Source organism: Carassius gibelio, chromosome A14, assembly GCF_023724105.1.
Source record: "Carassius gibelio isolate Cgi1373 ecotype wild population from Czech Republic chromosome A14, carGib1.2-hapl.c, whole genome shotgun sequence".
Lineage (NCBI taxonomy): Eukaryota > Metazoa > Chordata > Actinopteri > Cypriniformes > Cyprinidae > Carassius > Carassius gibelio.
The window spans coordinates 6,297,951-6,323,438 of NC_068384.1; the positions used below are offsets into that span (position 1 = coordinate 6,297,951).

Here is a 25,488-nt window from a genome sequence, read left to right on the forward strand (position 1 = left end):
GCAACATTAGCCAAGGCCACGGAGGAAGAGAACCATTGCTCTATTCTGCCTTACAGGCCATAAGCATTGTGGCATCCTCTACTGTTTAATTGCGTGAGGAAGCAGCATGCATTTTTTGTTTATCATGCTACTTTTTCACTAACTCAAACCAGTCCATATCTGTTGCCAAGAATCTTTATTGTGGGGCTGGTTATTGCCCTTTGGATACTAGAGGAAAGGAAGTCTAAAATGGTCCTCAGGAGAATCTTTAAAAAATATATATTTTCATTTAAGAGTGTGTATTTTGCCCTGCCAAATGTGTTTTGGCAAACTGTGTTGCTGCAACACTGTTTGGCAGTATAATGTGTAAAAGAATCATCGTTGGGCTTTTGTGCTATAGGCAGGAGTTGTAGAGAAGAGATTATTGACAGATTGAAGTCCTGCTAAACAACAGTAAACAAATAAACCAGCACCCGAAGCAGCTTCTATTCTTAGCTCTCTTTAATTGTGAACAATTTCTTGAAAAATTCAAGTAAGGCAGATTAAAAGCCTGTTACTAAATGCATGCTTGTTAAATAAGAAGCCAAAAATGCATCCAATAGGAACACTTGGATTTATCAGAAGCTGAAATTGCATGCAGTCTCACTTGAAAATTTGTTGTTAGATGGATTTAATGCTGGCCCCATGCAGAGGGGCTTCTGGGAAAACTCAGCAGGTGTGGTGCTGATTATGATCTGACACCCCAGTTTTGTGGATAACAAGAATACCATGCACCACTATAGCTGTTTCAGCATGCTGTTAGTACTCCTTTACTTTCCATATTTTACATTTACTTTCTGCAGTTGTCCTCAACAGATGGTACTGTATGAAGGCATTTAACATGATTTTAATCACAGATAACTGGATCTTAGTTTACGTTTTTTGTTTTTGCCAGAATGTAGTGTGACCCATTTGTGAGTGTAATAATCTTGATCAAAAGTGAAAAAAGAAAAGAGGGGACGGGGGGGGATTTATCTGGCTAACCGTGATTAACCTTCCCCGATGCACCAGCTGTTGATGATCTCCCTGTTGCCAATCTTTGGATAAGATTGTGCAGTAACACCCAACCTATGGCAACATGGTAGAAGCATTTTATCCACAATCAATGTAGTTTCCTCACTTTGAAATCTGGAAGAGGGTAGAGCAAGATAATTATCTCATCATGCCTCTATGGGCATGCAGTGAGCTTGCTGTAGTTTGATGTCCTAGTGTTTCAGACTCCTATGCACGTCAGATGTATTTCCACTGAAAGGCTGTTTACAAGCATCAACAAACAAGATGTTATCCAGCTTCCCACCCCCCATTGGATCCATCAATAATAAAGTGGGTAGAATGGCCCTAAAATTGGCTTTATCTTTAATGCAGACCAGATGAATGAGGTAAAGTGCTGCGAGTGGTTCAGTCTGATGGCTTTGGGACTCCTGATAAAGCCTGCTCTTTGAAGAAAAGCTCAAATCAAATCCGTACGTCTTAGATACAGTTTTCATTGCCTCTTTGATCAGACTGATGGAGCAGCGGGACATGGGGATGAATGCAAGGGTCTTCTCTGCAGGACCATTATGTCCACTTTCTCTAGTCCCTGGCATTGCTCTTTAACCCAGATGCACCGAAAAGCACTAGCCCAGTCTTAAACCACTGGCATCCCTCCTTCCTGAACCTGATATTCACATCTGAAAGCAATTCCAGGTCTGTGTGTGGGAGCTGCCGGATTCCAGTAGGACCCCCTCACCGGCAGAAAGGAGGGAGGTAAAGTGTTGGGAAAAACAGGGATGGCAATTAAACAATAGCTGGCCTTTTGATGGAATTCCCAGCGGAGTTAGTCAAAGCAGGATTAAACACGGGGCTGATATGGTTATCCCACCGCATATCTTTTTTACAAGCTTGTGTAATTTCCTCATTATTATTATCCTGGGAAAGGAAATCTATGACAGGTCATGAAAACTAAAACATTAAGAAGGTATAAATGGGTTTTTAACATCCCCATGTGTTAAACCTGAAGGCATACCACTAGGATTATGATTCAATAAACTGACCTGAAATTACTGTGCAAAGCAACTTAATTAAAATCTTAAAATGAAATTCAGGAAAACATCTAGTATTAAGAACCACAACAGGAAAGCTTGAAGCTTATCCTTCCCAGTTATCAGCTCATATCAAGCATTGTATTACAAGCAGCAATTTAGTTTAAATTCTACCCAAGCAACTGGATAATTACATGGATATATATTCAAAATGACTACTCTCTTTTTGTAAAATCAAGATAAATGCATTTTCTCTATCCATGTCACACAAATTCTGCTAACTGTAACAGTTTCCTAAGTAACAATTTCCTAATGTAACTTTAGTGTAATCTTATAAACTTAGTCAAAGTTTCCTGCTTTTCAAATGCAGCATACTTTATCAACCCTTTAAAGAGCCAGTAAGATGAAAATTATAAGCTTCCTATCACTGTTTATAAGTCCTGTACAACAGGTTTAAATCCATCCAAGGTTAAAAAACATTGTCATTTTGTCAAAATATAATTTTAAAATGACCTCAATTCTCAGAGATCCCCAAACGGTTCCCGCGAAGCTGTTCAAAAGATTCAGTTTCCTTAAACCCCACCTTTCGGTAGCATACTGTGTTCTGATTGGTCAACTGACATAGTCAGTTTTGATTGGTTGTTCCGCACACAACTTCACGGTAAACAATGCGTTAGCATCTTTTTGGGGTGAATTATGTCTTATTCCTTTCATTGCGAAGCCAACAGTAAAATAAAAAACTTGAACAGTCTCTCTGCTTTTTCTTCTGTGTGGGTGTATTCAAGCCGCGTGCTTCATTTTGAATCTGAATAGCGCGTTCAGCGCGGGGGCGTGGTCACGGAGCCGTGAAAAACGGACATTGCGTTGTTTTGATATGGATTACTTTATCACAGAATATCTGTGATATTTTTGGCAGCACTTGTTTAGTTTTAAAGTAGACATGTCAAGCTTTCTATAGATATCTCTCTCATGTCTCTTCGTTGAGTATTCACAGAGTTACAGTTCATTTTAATGACGTGTTTGTAAATGAAGATCAGCGCAGACAGGCTGCAGACAGCACACATACTGATAAGACGCTCGGGAGAAAACAAACACATAACTTCATAATCATATACTTACAGGTTGTGATTCGGAGATGCTTGTTGGTCCAAATAAAGTTGGTAATGAACCCTCTTTTATGGCCAAACGCTTTGAAAATCCCGCCTTGTACTCAGTCATCAGAGAAATGTTGTGAACACAACAAAAGGGATTTGTTGTACTGCTCTGGTATTGTGGTAAAAATGAATTTTAGCCATTGGTTCTTCTGATCTTCATTCTTTGGCAGTGAAAATAAAACAAACATGCCTTTACAATTAAAAACACACTGTCTCCTCGACATGATGCTATCACACCAACCAGAGCGTCTGTGTGTGTGGGGGGGGGGGGGGTCGCGGGTCAGAGTTCCGTTTCTCCCATGACGGTAGGCGGAGATTATTATGCAAAGTGTTCCTAGTGACGTACATAGAGATGGGCAAAAGATTTGAAATCTATAATGACTCGTTTCAGCGATTCAGAGTCGACTCCCTAATTTAGAAGCCAATAACTTTATAAATAGTGTACTTTTTGGTTTAATTACTTTGCACATTGTTTACACTGATGGACAGCTACATCATAAACTGTAATACAGGTAATTTTTAATTTGCCATCTGTGTGGCTCTTTAAGATGGCATGTGTATGATTGTCGGATGTGTTTTCAGGTAACACACAGACAGACACACGGCTGTGATCGTGTGTGCGTTTCCTCCATGGCCTTATGCGGCTATTAGTCAGACATCATCATTGTTGTTTTTTGGTACAGCTCACCCAGCCTTGGCAGAAGTAGAGACAGAGCGATACGCAGGATGAATGTTTTACATCATGTCTTTTACAGCATCATTTGGAGACAACAGCTTGTACTGTGACCTCAAGACGAACACCACTCCAGAGACACACCCTCTTTAGAGAGAGGGAGGGAGAAAACATTTGAGAGAAAAGAAAAGAAGGAAGCCCCATTAAGAAAACGTCACACCTGGAGCTGAGACACCTGACACTAGCCTCTATTTCCCCCGTCGGCAAGTAAGAAGTTCTCTCAGTCGGCAGACGTCTGCTGTAACTTGAAGCAGTGGTGAGATGCAGTAGCCCAGTGCTGGGACTCTTCACTGTCACGTAAAGGGATGGTTTCATTTGATAAAAGGGGTTGGAGATTAAAACGACCTGATTGGAGGTCCTCTAAAGGCAGGCCTTGATTTATGATGCTAGCAGGCAGTGGTGGCAGCATGACAAATAACCTGCGGAAGAATTGGAATGTCATTTCTCTCCTCAAATTTGGATGCATTCGAAATAAGATGCTATGCTCTCAGATGTAGGACTGCAGTGACGAGGTCTGTCGGACACCATTGCTGTAATGTTGACCTATTCGACTCGTGTTCTGAGCTTCATTAACAAGGAACCTGTGTGCATGCATGTGTGGATTTGCAAGGGTGTTAAAGCAAAGCCTATTGCAGGTGCACTATACTCAATCCCACCCAACATCACATGTTCAATATCAGTCATCTTAATGCCCACTTGACATGGTGCATTAGAGTTAGCTGAACAGTCCACATGTATTTCCAATTATTCTCTACAGCCCTAGAATTTGGTACAATGACCCATTGGATGGATTGATTTACTTGGGTTTCTGTATCACTTAAAAAGTTTGTCTCCAATGTTTGAATCAGCTCCTTGAATGTGTGTATTAGGGGCCCATTACTCCGGGTAGTGGGACTACAGCGAGCCATCCTGCAGGTTGTGCCAGTTACGTTCTTTCCAATCTGATAGAGGATCTTATCGGTCTCAGATGGAGGTGCTGAGTATGAGATGCATGCGGTCTTTACAGTAACATCAACACATTCCTGCTCACATTCCTCATGGCCATTGAAAACACTGCCGGTGCGATAACAGAAAGGGCAATCAAAACAGCGATAAATCGTGCCGGATATAAAGAGCAGCTAACCAAAACGTAAAAGCTTCAAACAAATACTTTCCCTGGCATCGCTAAATGCCTGTAATACCCTTGAATAGGGCCATTTCAGCTTCACTGACTCTGTTTTCTCGTGTCTTTGTCTCCGCTCCCTAGATTGACCCTGTGCTGTTTCCAAACCCCGGATGTAAATGAGAAGACAAGGGAGTACCTTACAACTAAATGACTGGCAAAGAAACCGTTAATGTTAGCATGCTTTACAGGACCAGACCAGGATCTAGAGCAGTTTTGGAGATCTTTCACATAGTCTCCATGACTGCTGCTCTATTCAGAATTGATAAGGATCCAATTTGTCATTATTCAACAAATGCGTTTTCATTCTGTGCAGACCATTTTTTTATTTTCCTGGATACAAAGTTATATCCATCAGCATGGAGAGGTCTTAATGCTAAGAAGCAGGCCCATGCTGGGCTGTTATCCACCCCACTCACCACTGGGCCACAGCAGTAATGGGGATCATTCGGAATTGGTCCATGGCAGGAGAACGGAGGCTTATCATTGATCCACAATCTCCCCTCCTGTGCCACTCCCACTTCAAAGCCACATAATGGAGTCACCTGTGCCAGCCAGCCAGGGAAGTCTTTAGTAAGAATTACAGATTTGGATAAAGAAGAGGAAATGCATAGAAGCAGGAGCTTTAAATTAGCTTTGGTTGTGATCAAGAAGCTCAGGAGATGCACAGTGAAAGCAGGAAGACTGGGAAGATGTATTGGCTTGGGAGAGGCTCAGTGGAGGTCAGGAAAAGACCTTGCACAAAGCTCTTTCCTTACATTAGATTAGCTTTGTTCAGACACCCACCGAGCCCCTCTTGTCAACCCCCTGCTCAGCCCCCATAGAGAGTTGTTTGCTATTAGCCACTTACCTCCATCCATTCAGTCTTTAGATCTGCCATACTAATCAAAACCAACTCAGCCTCGCAATCCTGGCATATTATTTCTTCAGACAAGTTTTAAGAGGTGGATAATAATTGAATATCATTAATGAGGATAAACGTCATAGACATTCCTGGCCTCAATTCAAAATGTCAATACACACCTAAAATGATGGGGTTGGGGATTTACATATGAAGACTAAATGGACTTCCAGTTATTATTTGACATTCTAGAGGAATATAATGAGTAGGCCTATGTGAAAAATAAAGAGAATGATTTAGTGCATGTCCTGTGTTGGGGCTAACTTTATAATCATTATTTGTCACTCTGATGCAGTGGTTCACAGTCCTGGAATACATCCAGTTCTGTACCATTTGTATGACAATTTGTATAAAACATGAATGATTCAACTTATCAGCTGTGATTAGTAGGGACTTCAAGAACTGAAATGGTTGTGTGAGAGAAACATCCAAAATGTGTACTCCAGGATCAGGTTTGGAAACCACTGCTCTGATGTACTGAGTTGTAAAATTCACATCTCTGCTTTTTTTCTTTTTCCTAATTATGCTGGATGTTTTGAATTTTGATACTGCTAATAATAGTATTTCTAATCATTCAAAATTGCATTTTAAAGCTGTTTGTTTGGGAGTAGGTTGCCCTGTATAACACAGCACACATATATGATGCAACAAAACAACAATTTCATTAAAATTAACAAAGGTTTCTGTATTGTAAGTGGTGTGACATCTATACAGGGGTTTACATTTATTACTTGAGTCAAGCATGCTACTGTTCTGGAAGACAGAACTCCAGCCTCTTGGTGGGGTTCTTTCAAATTTGTAAGCACACCGTCATGCTGTGCAGTTGTCTTCGGATTTATTATTTACAGGATTTGGAGTGATTGTGGACCCCAGAAACCATCAATGCCTCTGATTCTGTTTTAAGATTTTATGGATGGTATCCCATTTATAGGCCACACTTGCAGTGGTTGGGCCAAGTGCAATTAACATGACTGTAACCTTGACCAGACTGCAACTTTAAACCACTGATGTCATCATGTGGGAGATCCAGTATCTATTAAAAATCTGAGCTGTGATGGCCAATAGCTCCTGAGCTGTTAAAGAGTCATAATTTTAGAGAAAGTAATGCTGAAGTTAAAATCCTGTTAACTGAAAGTCATCTTACCATTATGTTTGAAAAACAGAGAATGGTTAAAAATTTATAATTAAACTTTAAAATACTCTTATAATACTTAATTTAGTATATGTTTATAAGTTGTAAAATATGATTGCTTGATATACCATTCTTGTAATTCCTGAAATATTTGTTTTTGTACAGTTTAGGTTGAGTCACATATCACTAACATTTGAATTGTGGATTTTGGGTATTATTCAGTGGAATACAACGTAAAGTGCAAATTCCACTTAAATATGTTTGACGATTCCCTGAGGTATATCAAGTTTGACTGTACATGTTACTGGAGGCTTTTGCATGAATTCAGTCAGACCACTGTTTTGAAATAAACATCTCTTTATTAACTGAAGCAATTATGGTAATGTTAGTCTTAAAATTATCTTCTGAGCAAACATCCTGCCAATCATTCATGCAGAGTGCAGTGAATCAAAACTCTAAAGGTAACAGACTACGTCCAGTATACTTTAAGAATTTATTGTGTTGAAAAACAATGAACAAGGTGCAGTATTGAAAAAAAAAATAGATTGAACAGATGTCCAGACTTGCGATCACTGAGTACAAGTTAACCACAGGGAACAGAGCTAGAAGCTAAGAGTTGCCGAAAATAGGTGGAGCTGAGGATGGTGGAGGGTGATAAAGCATGTTGCAGCCATGTGAAAGAAAGGCAATTAAATGAATGGATGAATGGAGGACATTAAAAGACAGCTTTCATATGTGTATTTTGTACTGCTAGATATGATGAACAACTATGTGCCATATGATTGTATTGCTAGACATTCGACCACTAGACATCTGACTACTAATAACTTGATATAAGACATTGCATAATTGAATTCCATTTCCATGCTGGTTTGGGATTGTTATGCTAGGCTCGCTGGAGTACCAGTACAGCAGTAAAGTTCAGCAGATTTGATTAGCCAGTTTTGCTTAAGAAGCCTGGCAAGGTCATTAGTATTCAAATTCAAAATATGTTACCAGCTATACTTGACTTTTCAGCATGCTTATCTCGCCAATTACTAATAAACCATCCAAATTTGACTTAGACAAGGGGCCAAGTTCTGTTAATCACCACTACTACCTCCTTCTTGTCACCTGACCAGTTGGTTTCCGTGACCTCCCTGGTAAGTGTAGGAGGCTAATTGCTGTGGTTTTTCACCAATTAGTTGATTTGAGAGTAGGTGGGCTATTTTCACTCCTTGGTATGTGTTATAGCGATAGTCCTACACTTCATCATTGCCCCACTACACTGGCTAGCATTTCAGTTTTAGAGGAGAGTGTTTGATGACATAGAGCCACGCAATAGAAACTCCTGGAATTGTTTTCCATCCTGCACTTAGGGTCAAGATACAGCTGTGAGTCTATAGAATTAAATGACCATGGACTTGATACACTGTACTCGTCCAGTCAACACTTTGACCGGGACAATGAACTGCATCACCTCTGGTCTGTCATGGTTTTCACTGTTTTTTTCGTTGTTGTTGGAGCTTTTATGTAAGTTCTGATAAATGTTTATAATTGTTTTTGTGCATGACTGTTCTCATGAGTTTACATGGGATTGAAAGGATTTCTTCTTCCAGCCAGTCACATCCATCACTCAAAGCAATGCATTTGGAGATATCACAGTTATTAGGATATTCCTATTTCAAGAACTAGTAAATGACAGCTGGGTTTTACACAAGGGACTCTCCTCTCTGGACGCTCCATATTCCTCTGTGGTTCTGCCATCAGTCTACAGTGAACCTGAGTGGAACTGGCAGTTCAAACAAGGAAAGAGAAACTTTGTGCTGGCCTCTCTTTTGACTTAGACAAAGTGATATGTGGAAATGTGTTTGCAAGGCCTCTGTTTTTACTGTGACTATTTTCCTCTCTACATTGAAAAAGGGATCAAAGGTCGTTAGGAGCTGGAAGTTAGTGCCCATGCTCTGACAAATTGAAGTGTGGTGCCTATTGTTCATGTTCAGAACTGGCCTGCAACTTTTGCTGATCCCATTTCTCCTCTTTCCCTAGCATTCCTTGTCATCACTTTACTCAATGCTAAATAGAAATGGCATAAAGCTAGATAGATGGACCCAGTGTAGGACATGCAGTTCATAGTTGTCATGTTTAAGATTAGCCCTTCAAACCAGAGTCTTTTTCCTAGCACCACTTGCCAATCCAAGTTAAACAAAACCAGTCCAAGAATTTTAAGATTACTTATTTTTACTATGACTCATCCTTTTGGTTGACAGCAGTTATTTATACTCTCTTCAGATTAGTTGAAGTCTTGGATGGGCATGCAAGGCAGGGAGTGTGCCCCCTCTCAAAGTGATGATCCAAAGTGGTGATATAGTTTAAATCCAGCTATAACACATTCTGACAAGTTGAGTCGGCCATTAATAATCACTTCCTTCACCTCACCGCCACATATGCATATATTTAGTCAGGTGGAATAAATTAATGAAATCAGTCCTGTAGATCACACCAACAATAATCAAAAGCATATAGCTCATTCAGACCAATGGGGCTCCTTTTATAAGCCACACTTAAAGCACCCACCGTGAACTGGCACATTTAACTTCCTATGGAATCCTGTCAAATTCCTGTTTCCACATATGCCTTGTAACACTAGTGCTATTGTTAAAGCGCTGCATTTGGTGGTAATCGCTGCCAAGATTCTAAAGAAAGTTGCAAAAGGACTGTGATCCCTACACTCTGTCTCGAAGTAGACCAACTGATCTGGTTCAATCAGCCTTAAGACTATTACTTTAATGGCACACAATTGCGGTTTTATGGACTGGAGTCCTTCCCTAGTCATTTTAGTCACCACACAGTATTACGTTTGCTCAGCTCAGCCTTTTTCTCTCATGTCTTTTCTCCTCCTTTTTACAGTGGAGCCGCTGTAAACATAATATCAGGCTGATATAGCCAGAGCCCCGGTGCCCATGTCAGACTACGCTATCAATTGATATCAATTGAGTTCCCACTTCTAGTTCAGCACTGAACATTGTTTTCTTTGAACCCAGGCCACTCAAGGCATTTCCAGCCCATTCAAAGTAAACAGCAACACCGCTGCTAAACTCTTTTGTCATTGAAAAAGGGGTTAGCTTTCAACCTCCACCTTCCAATGTTCTCCTAATAATATGTAGCATTTCTAATTTTCTCATGTTGACAAAAGTCTGAGTAAGAAAAGGTCATTGTTTAGCTTTGTCGAGTCTTTGTGTGACTTCAGCCTCTTTGAACCGCGAGGCTTTCTTAACCAACCTCTCGATGTTACCAACAGAGACCCCTGTTACAACTCTCTTATGGACAAAATTAACTTTTTCAAGTCAGGTTAATTAAAATGCCTTGCTGTTTTTCAATAGCTTGTCCTACACACCGCCGTTCCACTCCCTAAAACATTGTTTCTTAGATTTAAATCCGTGAAACCCTCAAAAGGTCTACTTGTGTTGCATTTGGCTTTATTTCGGTTCCCTGAAAAACAAAACAAAATCCAATGGGGGGAAACCATGTGGTCAGCCAAGCAGTAAAGTGATAGACTTTGCAAAGATTTTATAATTAATAACAATTTCTGGTCCGACAGAATTTCAGAAGAGAATAAAAAACAGACCGCCAGGCAATCACTGTGCTGTGAGAGATGGATGCTGGCCAGCATAAGGTCAACTCTGTCAACCGCAGTCCCATGAAGACCGAAGGCTGCAGTGTCTACGGACCTGGCTGTGATGTCTACAAATAGCTCTCCAATGGCCAATCACTAACGGTTGCTCCTGGCTAAAAAGTACAAGTTCAGTCCAAAATTTCTTAAATCCTCCCTACAGAGAGTCTGATGAATGCTAGTAGAACGTCACTATGTAAACAGCTCTATGTGAGCAGCAGACTGAAAGAGGCAGAGGTAAGTGCATGTGGCCTGCATATGCTGGACTCAATCAGGATGCTGATCTCAGACGTTGGTGTTAATTACAGTTTATTACTGAACCACAAATGTAGTCCGGGCAGGACCATTTGGTTAGGGAGAATCTTAATAATGAGTGAAGGCTTTGCTGTATGTTTGAGACTGCCTATGAGGTCACAGTTGGAGATGTCAATGCGCAAATTTGATTTGTGTTTTTGTGGGGTGTTGTTTTGGTTTCTCGTTTGATTAGATTAAAGGATGCTGAGATGAGCGAGAACATTAGACTCTTGCTAAGACCTCTACGCAAGTAACCTATAATCATCCCTTCACAAAACCCTTATTCCCTTGGATGGATATTGGTCTAGCCCCTGAGTGAATCTCTGGGAACAGTCACGGGAGGAGTGTGAAGTTTATCATCTGCACTGAGAGACTTGCATCTGACCACACAAACATTACTTCTCCATCTCCCTGTATGCAGATGAAATTCCGGTCGAAGGAAAAATTGAGGCAGAAGAGCCAACAGCTGGCTGCTCTTCTTAGTTCTTTTGAGTATTTGGGTCCATGATAACTCCCTAGTAAATTGGATCATCAATCTTCCAGTCATACCGGTGGAAAAAGTCTTACATTTTAGCGTCAGGGTTAGCCCCACATATGGAACTATTTATAGGCTAATCCTGATAGAGGCACGAGGAGCGGAAGGGCACCAGATAGATCCCACCTCCCACCCATCCAGTCCCCATCACATTCTCTAAAAAAAGATCAACCATATTAACCACTTCCACATTACAAAACCTTTCTGATTGTAGCACTGAGACAATCTAATTGTGCACTTCCTACAACTGGAAAGAAAAGGCTTGGATGTTGTTGTTTTTGTTGGAGTTTCTCCATTCATTTTCATTCCCATTGTTCCTGTCCACACTGAGCAGCATTACGTAGGACGCACATCATTTTAAACATTATTTTGCCTGCCAGCCGTGAGTAATTGAAAAAGAGTGAGTGAGAAATTTTGTAGGAATGCTTGCGTCCCAGGGTTTAACATGAAATGTTGCAAATTCTGACATCATAGCCAGGTCAAAGATCAACTCAGTAAAAAAAAAAAAAAAAGCATGGATTTGGCATAAGCAATGATGTCTGCAGGGCTTTAGCAGTTCCCATGGAATGTGAGCTTGTAGAATTACAAACAAATCATTCTGCAAGACTGTGGCAACATTTGGCCATAGTTTTACCCCATGTGTTTGTTTGCTAAAACTGAAGGACAAGAATCAAAAAGAGTGTATACACTGCTAAAGCTCTTTTACCGTTCAGTGGATTAGCAAACAACTTGAGCTGAGCATTTCTGGCTGTCTGGAACTCACATGGCCCAAGACTAGGGTGACCATATGAGCCATTTTCCCAGGAGACATCCTTGCCAGGATTTTTATATTGCCTAAAATATCCAGATTTTGGCTGTTTGTGCTGTGCAGATGGATCATTGTATGACATTCATAAGAGCTATAGAGAGCAGAGCAGATGGCTCCTTATGCATTAAAATCACTCTCTTTGTACTTTGGTGTCAAGTTGAATGAACGAACAAACACCTAAAATGTATGTGTATTTGCATGGCTTTGATCGTTCTCTGTAGATCTCACCTTCTCACACGCCATGATTGGTTGATTATGTACATTACTGCATGTTATTGGTCAAACTACTAGGCGATATCTAAATACTGGCAAGGACGCGTCCTAGGAAAATGGCTCATTTGGTCACCCTACCCAAGCCCTGACAGCGTGTGTGTCCGAGGGACCCCAGGCTGTTGTTCCTGTCACTACTTTCCACCTCCCGATACTCCCCCCTCTCCGCCTCCTGCCCGCCCCTGTTCGCACAAGCTAGGACAATGTGCATGTAATTAGCAGTTCTGTGTGGCAGTGGCATCTGAGGTCTTGCTGCCTCATGGGCACACGCGGAGTTGGCTCTGGAGACTCGCACACAGGAAGCCTGGGCCTCTGGTTGAAGTGGCCACTGTGCAGACAGCAGGATGCTACAGAGGGAGGCTGTCTTTCCAATTATCACCTAGCAGCAGTTCACAGAGGTGCCAGACAACAATGCAAACTGATGCCTGAGAGAAATAATCAACTTCCCATTCATGTTCCGTTTGCTTGTGGGAAAGAATGAAGATCCATAATGTGGTTTAACAGCGGTTGGCTGGGATACAAACAGGACAAAAGTGGAAATCTATGAGCCATAAAGTAAATTTCGCTGTGTAATTAAATGTTTGACTTTTTTCTCAGTTCTGTGTTAGCTAAAGGAAGGAAATTTCCACCCAGGAAGATGAGAAATCCTTCCCTGCTCTTCTCAGTTACAAAGCTACAGAGCAGAACGACAAGGGAATATATGGAGTGAGGGAAAATCTATATACGACATACCTTCCCCCTAACGGCAAACGGATAGGCTGAGAGATTTACGTAATTGCTGAAAAGTTTGGATTTCTTTTTATGTTCAAGTGTTCCATTTAAAAGCAGTCTCATGTCTCATCGTATGCTAATGGCCTTTTTCCTTAGACAGGTCTTTGGCTAGCCCTTTCCCTTCCCAGCCAGAAGTGCTGGTCTAGACCATCCATGCCAATATTTTCCATAATCTGGCCACTCACTTTTCCATTGGGTGCAATACATAAAATGGAAAGGTCAGTTTAATGTCAACTGTCCAGCCTTAACTCACAAAACTTGTATCAGTTTACAAATAAGTTTCTTTTTTTGACATTCATAGTGCAATTTGATGATTACCCTTTAAACTTATTTCAGCTTTTTTTTCAGAACAGCCAAGTTATGATTAAAAGATAAGTCACAATTTATTTTCTAGTTCAATTTGTCTTATTTGTAATGTTGCGTACTCTCCTTTTAAACAAATTATGACTGTGTATGTTTTTTTTTAAAACAAGGGCAGCTGTTATTTTTCTCAACCTCTGAAAGCACACAAGCATCCTGCCTTCACTCCAGTTCCTTGCTAACGACCGCAGAGAATTATAAAGAAAATGACACTCTTCCTTAATAAAGACATACATTTGAGTGCGTAAGACAGAAACACTTCTGCTGCCGTATAGTCTGATCGTGCTTAAGTGTACAACATGGCTGTTTGAGGGTCACTCCATGTGTAAGAGTTTTTAACATAAAAGTCTGACCTTAGAAGCTGATAGACAGCTCAGGCACATGTTGAGCATTGCTCCCCCATCACGCTCATTCTCCACAGGTGGAAGCTCTCCGGACATTCCTCACTCCTGATGTGAACAAGTGAATAGAATAAAGCAGTCTGTAAATCTGGCACATCACCCTTATTGACACGAATCACAGATTTATGGCCTCATGGCCATGTGTGTGTGCACTGAAGGAAGTGTAAAGCACATGTTTTGAAGCTTAACTTCACGCATGTACCTGCAGCCTTCAGCAGAAGCGTAATGCGCCTCGCTTTGCTTTCAGGAGTTATAATGTAAGTAAATGAACCTGGCATATGGGAGTTGATTCAGTTTATTCAGTGTGTTAAACAAGGATTCAATGCTGCTCTTTAAGGATCTGGACTCAGCATTTAAATGTTCTAATTATTGAGTGAAGCTTTAACCTATCTAGACATCTGTTATGTTTTACTGACTGTAGTGCATATAGTTTCTGTGTAGCACTACTCTTTAATCTGTTGTTAAAAGTACATTAACTTGCTCTGTCAGAGTATTTAATGCCTTTATCTTGACTTCCAGTGCTTTTATTATTATTATTATCTTGCATATAAGGACTACAAGCTGAATATTTCATGTGAATATGCAAAGAAACGTATCTGGACTTAATGACAAACCCATAGCATAAAATAATTAAACTTCCATAACCATTCTAAACTTATTACCTAAGGAAAACCAGTGGTTTCTCATAGCGAGGAAGGAATTTGGATTTAGTCAGATCAAGTTTCTCACCAGACGGGGGCACTAAGACTGCAAAATCTGGACACAAAAATCATGAAAAAAGAAAAACAATCCTGTGAAACTATTTCAAGAAAGACATGACTCAAAGTATCTGCAAAAATAGATACATTTCTTAAGATATTTCTGCAGTATCTGATTATTAAACCTATTGCATTCATGAATCACTATATTTTGCAATAGTTGGGTGCTGCCTTTGTTAAATTATCTATTAATAGTGGATAACATGACTAAACTTTAGTAAAGAATTATGCTTTCTCAGTTAAAACAGCTATTTATTAATTATGTATTTATTTTAAAAAATAGGTTTTTTATACATCACCGTGCTCCCCACAAGCCTTTCTTGGTGGTGAATATAGGCTTTCACAATATAAAATCTTGTTTAATTACTAATTCTAATTTGGCGTTTCAAAAAAACCTAGATGGCACGTGTCTTCGTTTCACGCTGCGGTTTCTAATTCATAACTTCGTGTTTGTCCCTCAATGTTAACGAGCATTTGGTGCGTGCTGAGTTATTTGAAGCTGTCCCAACAACTTCTCGAGTCGAGACCCCAAATGTCCCAGAATGACATCACGCAGATTGGCCAGTAGGAGTGTGGAGCGCAGAGTTTGGGGGCTGGAAATCCAATAGGTACGAGCTCCGCTGAAGTTTCTCAAACACTATCAATGAGGATTTGCATGCTGGACCTTAAAAAAAGCGGAATTGGTGAAGAATGAGAAGGAATCGTTTTGGACGTTTTGAATGATTTTGCAGAGGGCGTTTTTTCTCTAGTTGGCGGCGTGCGTTTCTAACTTTTAATGCGCATCTGTATGTTTCAGTGATGTGGAGAGACAGATGCAACTGCGCGTTTGAATGAGCAAAGCTTTTTCCTGATGCATTTGGACAAGTTTTCAAAGTTGGAACTATTTTAAGATGGTGTTGTAGCTCATCGTTAAGTTTCCCCCCTCGTTCTACCTGTAGTTTTTTTGTTTTTGCGCGTGCGGGATTTAATTGGTTGGATGTAACGACGCGGATTTTTTTTATATATATATATATAGTCTTCAAATTAGTTTTTGTTGTTTTTGAATATTTGTTTCTATTGTTATTGGGCTGCTGTCAGTCTCAGAGGATTTATGATGCGGTGGGTGAAGTATTGCGGGACAGTGGCTGTGCTGTGCGGGCTGCTGTGCTGTGCTGTGAATGGATGCCCGCATAAGTGCAGTTGTTCGGGCTCTCATGTGGATTGTCAGGGTCAAGGCTTCAGGACGGTGCCCAGGGGAATCCCGAGGAATGCCGAGAGACTGTGAGTACGCATAATATCGCGTTATTTGTACACCAATAATATAAGACACACAGTGACAGCGCAGCGATTAAACCTGTGTGAGCAGGAGAGGAAGTGGAAGAATTATTTATTTATTTATTTTGTTTATTTATTTTTTATAGCTGCTGTTGACTTGTAACATAGTGTCCATGTTACACGTATTGAATGGTACTGTTATACAATGTAGTATTAATTTATTTAAAAATAAAAAATAAAATGCTAAGTACACTTATTTTACTTCTTGGATACCAGTCAAGCTGGATGACTTTTAATAAAAATAATATAAATCTAAAAGATGTAACTATATATATATATATATATATATATATATATATATATATATATATATATATATATATATATATATATATATATATAAAGGATTATTTATTTATCGAAGCAGCTCTGCTGAAGAGCAATGCATTTATTTTACTTGCAATTATACTTTGAAATCTAGAATTTTATAATTTTGAATTAAGACATCAAATTTATTTTCTGGGTGTCCCTCTTGTCAATGATATGTTCAAATAAACTGAGAGAGAGAGAGAGAGCAGATTTAATAATGCATCAGTAATAAGCTTTTTAAAAGACATCATCTCTCAAATGGACAAACTGGAATTAATCAGCTCCGATCATGTGGCATTTTACACCAGCTATGTAAAAAATGTTCACATGAAATCAAGTCTGAATCCCATTTATAGTTGCACAACTCACTTCACATCAGTAACTCAACAGATCATTAAGTGAATGCAGGTCACAAATGTTACCAGTGGGATTAAATGGGTTTTGATTGAATAATAGTATTTTGTGTAATATGTGCACTATTGTAAACCATTACCATTATTTTTCTTAATAAGATGTGTTAAGTTGATAGAACAAAATTGCATGATACCTTTTGTTACCTTTGCTCAGTTGATCAAGTTTCCTCTTATTTCTGGAGTTTTTAGAGCAGGTCAGTTTAGTTCTTAGAGTGAAATATAGATTCAAAGCAGAGGTTCAATAAAAAAATGAATAAATAAATTAAATAAAAACATTTATTTTAAAACCAGTATGGGATATGCTCAGTGTCATGTTATTCTGTAGTGGATATAAATCAATTTAAGTACTTCACATTTTAAGTTTTCTTTAAACTTACACGGATTTCCATGTATGTTATAAACTGTCTAATGCATGAAGAGTTTTTGTTCAGAGTTTTGTATTGAAAGTTTGAAGAGTTTGGAGTCGAGAAACATCACATTTCTTTGATTATATGCAGAATGTTCTAAATGAGGCTTGAGATATTGTGTCCACATCTGAATGTTGAACAGCATTGCATCTGATTTTTTCATCCAGTATAATGAGTTTACACAAACATTAACTTGATTAATGGACGCATGGTGTGCGTGTGTGTATGTACCTTGGCTGTATTATCTGGGGAACCACAAGTCCGTTAAGGGGCGCACTGCAGCTGAAGACCGACTCTCTTACGTGTTTAGATTACTTCTAACCACTGGTGAATTTCAGTGTAAAAATATCCTTAATTTCCTTGTTTCCACCTGCGGCGCTTCTGTCGTGAAAAGCCATGACAGTTCATTAAGTATCACAACCATCTGGTATAATATAATTTTCGGGTCTGATAGGAAAGGCTTCCAGTCTGTTCAGTGGCCAGAGGTCTGGTTAAACCTTCCAACCTTTAACCCCTGAAGGGCTTTTCAGTGGAATTTTTCATGTGGAGAGAAAAATAAATACGTGTCAAGTATTTATAAATAAAATTAGTTTTAAAATATACCATGTTAGGTTTAGTCTTGCTTAAACTAGAGACAGATGCGAGTCTTTCATGGTGTGCAAAGCATTTGGTTAACTTTGCATATTCTTATAACCGATTTTATTCATTGAAAACCAAGCAATTCATCCAATGTTTTGCATCAAGCTACCGCATCTGTAAATTAGCCGTTTTCAAGACTGCTCAAAGTCCAGAAGTCCCGTCTCCACGTCTCCTGGGTACGATTAACACGCCACCAGGTTTCCCAGAGCACCCTGGAGTGTTGATTTAACTGTAATGACTGCACCTCTGCCCTAAGCAAGGCCTAGTTACCCACAATTCCATAGTTCAGGCACATTTCCCTCTAATAAATGTGCATTTATTTGAAATGCTTTTCTTTCTTTGACAGCTCGTATGATTTTGTGCTCATTAGTAGCTCCTGTCGCAACTGTAATATCCCCTTTCAGTCACTCACACACGCTCTCTCTCGCTCTTTCATCTCTCTCGCTCTAATTTGCACCAGTTATGCACACATTTTGTAGCATTTAATAGCAAATTGTCTCCAGTGGAGTCTTAGGCCCTTTCGCAGTTAACACTTCAGGAACAATGTGGCACTTTGTGGCTGGCGTAGTGTGTTTGGTCTGCTGGATCAGGAGAGAAAGGCAGCATTCCCTTCCTCTCATTACACTCTGGGTGTCTTAATGAAGTTTCGGTGTGAAACTACCAACTCCTGCTTTCCCATCTGGAAGCTCCGCCCTCAGTTGCATATCCGTTTGTCAGCGTTTGCTTATGCTGCATGTCAGTTTTTTTATTATTGCAAAGAGTCAGTCAGCGGGATAGTGTGTGTGTTTGTTGTGTTGGTGTTGGAGCGAATCAGGAGGTGGGTTTGTGGTCTCCGGTGCCCTGCTGACCTCAGTGGGCATGTGAGGAGCATATGTGAAGTCTCTCGCTCGGTGAGCGTTCACACACTGCAGTCTGCCAGACAGCTGCTGGCACTGCTTGTGGGCAAAGATTTCAGGGAAATATTCGCCACCCAACTTTAGAAAAAAATATAGTTTTCATGTACGGAAAACATTTAATATGCATCATTTCAGGCAGTACATCAAAGCCTAGCGCTGTCTTTGGTGAGTCTGGGAGCCAGCAGACCTCTCGTCACAAAAGTCTCGAAGAGGTCACTCCGAATGTCAGGGACCCAGAAGTCTGTGAATCTTCCAAGCTTGTGTCATACTTTAATGGAAGGCAGGATTCGATAATGTGCACGCCTCCAGGCCGTTTCACATTTACGAGGGCTCTTGTTTTGCAGGCTTTGTCACCAACGCAACACATCAAGGGCTTCGTTATTCTCATCTGTACATCTTGTTAGTAGTGGCTAGAAGTGACCGTGTTTATCCTAAGCTAACAAATATGAATAAAACCATGTGTGGTTTTATGATTTTGTTACTTTGATGTAAAAATCTCAAACACTTGGTTGCAGCTAACAACCAGTAAACAAAAGATTCAAAGCAGAGTTTCTGAATGATTTGATGAGGGTTTTGCTAGGTTTTCGGTAGGCAGAAAGAAAGAAGACTCTAATGATGTTTCGGGTAGTTAAAGTAGTCATGCTATGAAGTAAATTTTTTCAGAAGTCAGTCAAATAGTGATGTTCATCTGTGTTTTTGTTACACTTTATTTTGCAGTAATGCGAACATGTTTTATGTTTTGGGGTGTTTGATTCATTTAGTGAATTATTTTGTTCAGATGGTTCTTGTAAATGTTTAAAAATGATTCGCTGATTCATTTGAGTCCTTACACAACTTTTTACCCCCATTTAATTAATGGCTAAAATTTTAGCCTAGGAAGTAATGACTTCAAAGTAAAGACTCCCCTGTCAAACGTGAGTTACAATACAAGAAAAAAAAAAAACAATCTTTTTTTTTATACAGGAAACTCAGTGGAAACAGAGCGTCACAAAGCCAAATAAATAAACCCATGGTGGCCTGGTACAGAGGCTGGTGATCGATATGGTCAGCCGGGACACTCATTTTTTTGACTGTTCTTCCTGGGAATGACATCTATTGAAAGTTGGTGGGAGGGTATCGTTGTTTACCCCGGAGTCCAAGATGAGACTTGTGTTATTGATGAGTCTTTTGTAGCCTGGCTGTCATATTGACTTTCACATAGACGTGTTGAAGATGCCCTTGTCACCTCGCAGCCATGCGTTACTCTAGTAATTTAAGAAGTCATATACTGTGCAAGAACACCAGGCCGTCTGCTCTATTAGCTGTCAGGGTTTGAAAATAAACCATCCGGGGGGTAAAAGAAATAAAAAATAATTCATTTTTGTCCGCTCTGCTTAGTGTGAAGTGGGCGTCCTTCGCATCCAGACGTGTTGTTATGAAAATATTTACTAAATGAAATTCTCCCTGAGATGGAAACTGCCAACATTGCTGATAAACAATGAAGAGGAACTCAGCGACGCACTGGCTGCTTCATTTTCACTGCCTTCATCCCGAAACTCCTGTGATGAGTTGGCCTTTATCCTCATGCAGAGCCAATCCTTATCCAACTCCAATCTCTTCTAACAGTTAAACCAGATGATATTCTGTTTTAATCACAAAAAAGCATTTACCAAAGATAATAAACAGTCATCACCAGTCATGCCAGGTAATAAAAAATAAAAGATAGCATTTTTGTGGTTTTGGCTACTAACGTGCAGAGTTTTGGCGGTAGAAATGAATGTGTATGGAGCCCTGTGACGATTTCAGGGAATATGGGATTGTTAAGAGTTTTTGAAGTGGTAGTAATATGTTGGGAGGTACACCTCGGGAATTCTGCATGTGTCCAGAGATGTGTGGTAACCACATGGCTGCTGGCTGCATGGCTCACGGGAGATGAAAGAGTGGTAATAACCCCCCCCCCTCCTCCCAAATCTGATCTCGCACAAGTGCAAACGAACAACCATTTCGGTGACGAACTTCCAGTAAACTGGGGAAAGGAAAGAGCTCTGTTATGGGAGAGTGAGGAGGATGCAATGAGGCATCTACCCATTTGTAATGCACAAAATAATTGCACCCTGTTCGCATTAAAGTTATTAAAATATCCCTATCTGTGTCTTGCATTTAGCATCTGCCTTATAATTTTCAGCGGCATACGGATGCCTCAGTGAATTACCTCAGTGAAGGAGAAAGGATAATTAATACAGTCATTTAATGAAGAGATAATAGGAGGCAGAAATCACATTGACAGTTATGACAGTGAACCTGTTAATTTAAATACACAAGACAAGCATAAACTCATGTTGTGCTTTATCTGTGCTTATATCAAAGGTGTAATTAATCAATAGATATGAGAACAAAATGTATTCTTATTGATGTGTCTATATGTCCTGATAATATCTTGTGCATCTTATGAGGAGAATATTAATGGGTTGGACACAAGTAATAAAAAACAGCCATCTAAAGCGTCCAAACCAAAGGAAGAACTCATTTAAGATTCCAAACAGCGATGAGAAGCTTTCAAGAGGAAATGGAGCATACCTATCAGCTTTTGAGGACTATACTAGCGTGGCTTTGAGGATAATAACAGAAGATTACGACAGGAAACACATTGAGAGGTTTCGTATGGGAACAGAAAAAGCAACTCTTGTTTTCATGCACATTTTTCTCGCACCACTTTGAGGTCTTAGGGCACCTCGGTCGCCTGTCGTGTTGCAATCGTGGCACGACGCAGTCAAAATATCCTCCAGCCAAAATCGCAAAGATTCTTCTCTTTGTCCGGTGCCGTCCTGAGAAGCACATTTTACTAGAGTATTCTGCTTGCTTATGACCTGGATGAGTCGGGTTGAGGGGTCTAACGGTGTGGTGGGCCCCAGAGGGGGTGCATTGTTAGTATGGAACACCTGCCGTTTGAATGGGCACCTTATCCCCTCAACAAATTAAAACAAACAATAGCCAGTAGGGGGCTGCCATATCTGTGAACTCCACCTTGTCAGTGTGACCGGAGGTTTGATTGAGTTTCTAGAGGAAGCAGGACTTAGTAAGCTCCCCGGGCTGTTAACACATCCTGTAAAAAACTGACACGGTGAGGATTGAAGTGACGGATAGAGAGAGAGAGAGAGGAAATGTGCAGTGTTATTAGTGGGATTACATTGCAAGCAGGTGAGAGGATACAAGATTAGAAAACTACAGAAGAGAGAACTACTGGGAGATTAGGACATGTTGAAAACGGAAAGAGAGTGACGTGGAGAGACAGAGTGGGAGTATTTGTGGGAGCACTGTGTTTATGTAGAATTGTGGAGAAGTTAAAAGATCAAGGGGAACATGATGATGCATTAAGATTTTTCAGTCCAATGCAGGAGAAACTATGTACCGGTTATTTTCTTTTAATGCAGTTGCAAGTAATTGGAACTGAAACTTTCAAGCTTCATCAAGGCTGTTGACTGCTTTAACTAGACCAGTGAGTCAGTGAGACCTCATCAGAACTGATCAGTCCTAACTACTATTTATAAATAAAAGATGCAGTCATTTTATTCAAAAGCCACATTTGCAAAATATTTTAACACTGCTGAAGTCTCTTATGCTAACCAATGCTGCATTTATTTAATCAAAATACAGTAAAAACTGTAATATTTTAAAATTATTATTATTATATTAAAAATAACTAATTTCTGCAATATTATATTTTAAAATCGAATTATTCCTGTGATCAAAGCTGAATTTTCAGCATCCTTACTGCATTCTTCAGTGCCACGTAATCCTTCAGAAATGTTTCTAATATGCTGATTTGCTGATCGAGACACTATTTTTATTACTATCAATGATGAAAACAGTTGTGCTACTTAATATTTTTTTTGTGGAAACCATACACCAGGATAAAAAAAAAAAAAAAAAGTTCAAACGAACAGCTTCTATTTAAAATAAAAATATTTTAATTACATTAAAATTGTGTTTGACTTTTTATCAATTTAATGCATCCTTGCTAATAAAAAAAAGACCTTTTGAACAATAGTGTTCCTCAATAACACAGACAATCAGCAAACACTTTTAAGCAAAATAAGGTCTTTATTAGGGGTGTGCACGAATAGTCGAACATTCGATTATTCGTTCTGCTCTAATTATTCGATAAATAAAAATGACATTCGAATTTCGCTATATTTTTGCTTGCCATAAAAAAAAGAAAGAAAAAAAAAGTCCGCAATAAAACATAATTCGGTCACTTTCTGTGATTCTCCGCGGCATATTTGAAGATGTATGCAAGCAAAAAATAATTAATGAATGAATAAGAACTGCGGTCTTCTACAGTACTTCAAATATGCCATGGAGAATCACAGAAAGTGACCAAATTCAAGAAAATTGTTGCGGCATCTCTCAAGCAACAAATAAACATTCTGTACAATAGCCTAATTGCTGCAGGCTATATGCTTTTTTTTTGCTATAATCTGTACTTTTGTTTGTTTGCACGCATTGTTAAAGGTTTTCAGCTACAAAACACGATGTGTAATGTTCAAGCTTATTGTATGTAAGCTTGATCAAAAATGACGGAAACAACAAATGTTGCTGAAAAATAACTTCTGTCTCATTAAACTTAATTTAAATAAACAAATATTCGAATATTCGTTTTTTTGTGAGCTCAAATATTCGAATGTGATATTTGCGGAAAACACCCATCCCTAGTCTTTATGTTACCACACAACCAATAAGTGATGATAAAAACAAAAACAACACCATAAAGAAGTCAGCAAAAAGTAAAGCAATAATAACAGTAATTAACAATAATAAGATACTTAATTTATTCATTCTGCAATGCATGGTAGGAGCTCTCAAGCTCTTATCCTGCTTAATCAACAGTTGTTCAGACAAACCTAAGCCAGTTGGGACAACATTTTTGGGAATATTTTTTAACATTTTTGTCAATTCACATTTTTCTTCAGCTGTATGTCAAAAGGTGGGTGTGAAAGATGCTGTCATTGTTGGCTTTCATAGCAGATAATGGCTGTTTCTCAAAAGTAAGAGCGCTACTTACAAAAACAGCGTCATCTTTTTACATAGTAATGCTACACTCGACGTCTGGGAGAGCATCATGTAATGGAATGCAGAGTCTGTAAATCGCCTGTCCCCTGTAATATGTTTCATATATGGCTCATATTAGTCTGCTTGATGTGCGTTTTGTGGTTCTGGGGAAGTCTTTTGAAATCCAATATGCCTTTAAATCAGATTTATAAATGTTTATGTATATTATGAGAAACACACTGAGACGGCCCGATGTTAGTGCGTATGTGTATGTATGTGTGTGTCATTATATGTCACTGTATATTTCTCCACGTTAATCTTTTCAGTGTGGCGGGGCCCAAGTAAACAGCACCCATAGAGGAAGTCGATTGGCATGTATACTCATTTCGGTGAATGTATACAATTTGAGACATGCTTGAAACAACTGATAAAATATGTTGACTAGAGCGGAAAAATACTTAGTTTGGTAATATATAATTCATTTAGATGCAAGAGGAGATGTTTTCCAAACAAAAATGTTTCCATGTAGTCTGTCTTTCTCAAGCAGTTTATTCCCATCTCCTTATTCGCTTTGCTTGCCTGCAGAACAAACTATCAATTCCCAGACATTTTTTGAGCCTTTAGCTGGCTTATTTTTGTACAAAAAAAAAAAAAAAAACAACGGAAAAACCGAGCCAGACATTAGACTTAAGGCAGAATAGTCTAAAAGCAATGGTGTCATTTTAGCTCTGACTTAACTGTGTAAAAAATGTTGCTGCAGTTAGTTATAACAACATATAATGTGTTGAGATGACCTATGTATCCAACTTAACTACACTCAAGTTAACTAAACTTATAATTTAAGTCAAGCATTAAAGAACACATTATTACTTATTTTGTTGTTGAGTTTAAAGTTGTGATAACCAATAGCTGCAATCATTTTTTACAGTCGAACCAAGTGTGTCGTACACTTCATGAAAAGCGAAGCCAAAACATTTAGATCGCCATCTGGTGGCTGGCTTCAGTATAGGTCATAAACCCTGCCCTCTTCATTTAAACACATGGGACGTAAGCCAAAATAAAAAAAAGTACACTTCAAATAAATTTTTTCCCAAAGGTGGTCTCTTATTGCTCTGATGTATGTTCAAGTGTTAATGTTTTCTATAAAGTTAGTTTTTAGTTAGTTATTTGATGCTATAAAAATGGGGTGTGGGATCATGGTTGTGAGCTTGTGATTGGGTCTGAGGGAGTTTGCGTGGGACTTTTATACTGTGGCTCCAGCTCATGATCACTACTGCGCAGACTCGAGCTCCAAATGAATCACTACTGCGCAGATTCAGGCTCCAAATGAATCACTACTGTGCAGAATCAAGTTCCAAATGAATCACTACTGTGCAGATTCAGGCTCCAAATGAATCACAACTGCGCAGATTCAGGCTCCAAATGAATCACTACTGCGCAGACTCGGGCTGCAAATGAATCACTGCTGTGCAGAATCAAGTTACAAATGAATCACTACTGTGCAGACTCAAG

The 25,488-nt window shown here is 39.3% G+C and overlaps 1 protein-coding gene across 1 annotated transcript in view; it reads left to right on the plus strand.

Annotated features, from left to right (window-relative positions):
• The first annotated feature begins 15,563 nt into the window (after positions 1–15,563).
• The window catches only part of LOC128027348 (slit homolog 3 protein), a 163,405-nt gene continuing 153,480 nt past the window's right edge, over positions 15,564–25,488 (plus strand). The window contains exon 1 of the mRNA XM_052614891.1: positions 15,564–16,230. Within this exon, the coding sequence (XP_052470851.1) occupies positions 16,061–16,230 (170 nt within the window). The 5' untranslated portion in view covers positions 15,564–16,060. The remainder of the gene's footprint in view (positions 16,231–25,488) is intronic.